This window comes from Silene latifolia, chromosome Y (assembly GCF_048544455.1).
Source record: "Silene latifolia isolate original U9 population chromosome Y, ASM4854445v1, whole genome shotgun sequence".
Taxonomy (NCBI): Eukaryota; Viridiplantae; Streptophyta; class Magnoliopsida; order Caryophyllales; family Caryophyllaceae; genus Silene; species Silene latifolia.
The window spans coordinates 437,009,540-437,012,246 of NC_133538.1; the positions used below are offsets into that span (position 1 = coordinate 437,009,540).

At 38.4% G+C, this 2,707-nt stretch overlaps 1 protein-coding gene across 1 annotated transcript; it reads right to left on the reverse strand.

The window, feature by feature from the left end:
• Window positions 1–250: 250 nt before the first annotated feature.
• LOC141632633 (uncharacterized) lies at window positions 251–2,365 on the reverse strand. Its single transcript, XM_074445163.1, has 2 exons — window positions 2,341–2,365; window positions 251–1,323 (listed from the first exon to the last, which is right to left on the reverse strand). Exons 1-2 carry the CDS (start codon window positions 2,363–2,365, stop codon window positions 251–253), a joined length of 1,098 nt encoding a protein of 365 aa, XP_074301264.1.
• Window positions 2,366–2,707: the final 342 nt, after the last annotated feature.

The window sequence follows — 2,707 nt, forward strand, 5'->3', positions numbered from 1 at the left end:
CCATTATTTTATGCTAAATTGATTGTTTTGCCCATTTGATTTACACGTTCGTTTTAATAAGAAAGTCAACGTCGTGAATGAATTCAATATCAAACGAATTGGCTACGTAGCTACACTAAGCCAATTTACACATTTTACACTACCAAACAAAACAAAGTCGATTAATGGCGATTGATTTAAGAGCAACAGTTACGCTATTTACCTCTTTTTTTTTTTTTTTTTTTTCCCCGGCAGCCGAAAAGAAAGATTTCTAATGCGACCTCAGAGCCCGTTTAGCAAGGCCATGGGCTCCTCCATTGAGATTTCTGCGCACATAACTAAAACAAAGACAATGAAAAGAAGAAGCGAGAGTAGAAATGTCTTCAAGGATTCCTCGGACTTGGTGATGCTTGTTTTCTTGTCCTGTCCATTGAATGAGCAGCTGAAAGCAATCAGAAGAAATTTCCAAATGAAGAATACCCCGTCTGTTAGCCCATTCCAAAGCCACTTTTATGCCCATAGCCTCCGCTTGGAGTGGAGATTCTGCCATACCCTTGATAGCTCCCTCGAAACAAATCACTCCCAAAGAGTTGTAGGCAACCCATCCAAAGGCTGCTGCGAAGGATTTCTCCCAGCTGGCATCGACACAGATACACGTAACCTGACAAGTACAAAGAGTTCCGATTATAAAGAAAGGTTTTCCTTCTTTCATCCGATCGAGCTCGTTATCCTCATGGTGGATCTCATTTGAGAGTTTATCTTTATTTGAGGGAGCATAACCCCCTTGAGAGTACTTCTTAAAGAAAACAACCGGGTTGAAAACCTCTTTTCTGAAGATGCGGCTATTCCTCATATTCCAAATACCAACAATAGTCACCAAGAACTGTATGATACGATTATTACTATCCTCAATGGTAATCAAATAATGAATCCAATTAATGATCCAGACCTCGATTTTGATGTTAGCTCCCTGAGCGGAGTTAATGCCAAGTGGTGATCCAGCCCATATTCTTGAGGATACCTCACAATCGCGGAAAAGATGCTCCAGAATCTCAATACATGGTTGCATCCCTTTACACAGTTGACAGGAAGAGTCCCAATCTAGTTTCCTACGCTCAAATTCATATCCCACCGGTAAGGAGTCAGTAATAATTTTCCATACTAGGATCTTCCAAGAACGTGGTCCAGGAAGATTCCAAAGACGTCTTTTACAGAAGTTCTCCCTCTCCTTACATAAACGACTCTTATCCCGTCGAGAACCCTTCCGTTCATAAAAACTGTTGAAGATAACACCATACCCACTCTTGACGCTATAAGTTCCATCCTTTAAGAAGGGTGATAAAGCTAAAGTCGTATCACCAAATCAAAGTAAAACTATCTCAAGACTAACAAGAATAGCTAGCAGTAAGACAGGTATCGAATCCACAGGGAGACGGTAAAAGTTAAGTCGGTAAATATTTAAATTGTCCAAGGTAACCGTTTTCTGGGGGTTTGTTTTGTTTTGTTATCTAACCAACTAAATGAGAGCAATAAAAAGAGATTTAAACAATGATATTAAAAGTCTAGGATATCCGGTTCACTAGGTCAATTATATGGGGTCTAATAATCAATTTCTAGATCTACCAAGCTGTCTAAGGTCATAAGATCGGTCGACTCTATTATGCCCTTTAGATCGATTCTAACATGCGGTCGCTATAATTAGATACAGTCTATTTGATTATCGCAGCCTATATTAATTCTAACCCGGTCGGTTAATTCGCTACACTAATTAACAACTCAGGCCTAAGTTAATTAACTAGAAGAAGAACAATAATCAAACGACAACTTATGCAATTTCACTAGCAATTAATTAATTTCCCCTTTCTAATTAACCTAGATCCCCTTCATCCTAGATGAGGAAATTAGCTACTCATAACTAAAGCAATAACAATAATACTATTAATTAAAGACATGATTAAGAATTTGCAGCAAAAAAAAACAATTGAAGAACATAAACTTGAATGATTAATTACTAAGGAAAGATTAGTACCGTAGTAGGGAAAGATTAAAGCTAGCAAGAGTATACAGCCGTCTCAATGTAAAATAAAGCATAACCTAATAATAATCGACGAGTTTCAATATATAGTACAAAATATCTATTTTAGGAAAACCCGGAAAATAATCTGCCAGAGAGGTTCCTCGATCGAGCCTGAGGTGACTCGATCGAGGATGGCTGCTCGATCGAGCCCTCCCTGACTCGATCGAGGAACCAGCTTCGCAGACTTTTTCTTCGTTTCCTTCACTTCTAGCCTTCATGCTTCCTCGTTCCTCATGCCATGCTTCGTGTATTCTACTATGCCATCTCCGCTACGCTCATCTTACCTTGATTATCTTCATAATGCGTCATTTTTGCATTGAAACACAAAATAGCGGCAGTATCGTCAATTCATTGAAATAAGGCATATAAATGATACAAAGGCACGAAAACGGTATATAAAATGGTATGAAAGGAGCTATAAAAGTATATATAAAAGTGATACATCAAACTCCCCAGAACAAACCCTTTGCTTGTCCTCAAACAAAGCAATCAGATCAAACAAAGGACAGCAAACATATGGTGAATGAATAACTCAGAGCAAATGTCTAGGCACATACAAATCCCAGCTATCCATATCTATAACAAAGTAATGACCAAAAATTGTGCCACTAAAACAAATTTAAAGGCACGGGTAATAGACTAACGCAACTC

Coding starts and splice junctions, on each gene's coding strand:
- LOC141632633 (XM_074445163.1), bottom strand. CDS start 2,365: ATGACGCATTATGAAGATAATCAAG. Junction 1,324..2,340: donor GCATTATGAAGATAATCAAG/GTAAGATGAGCG, acceptor ATACGACTTTAG/CTTTATCACCCTTCTTAAAG.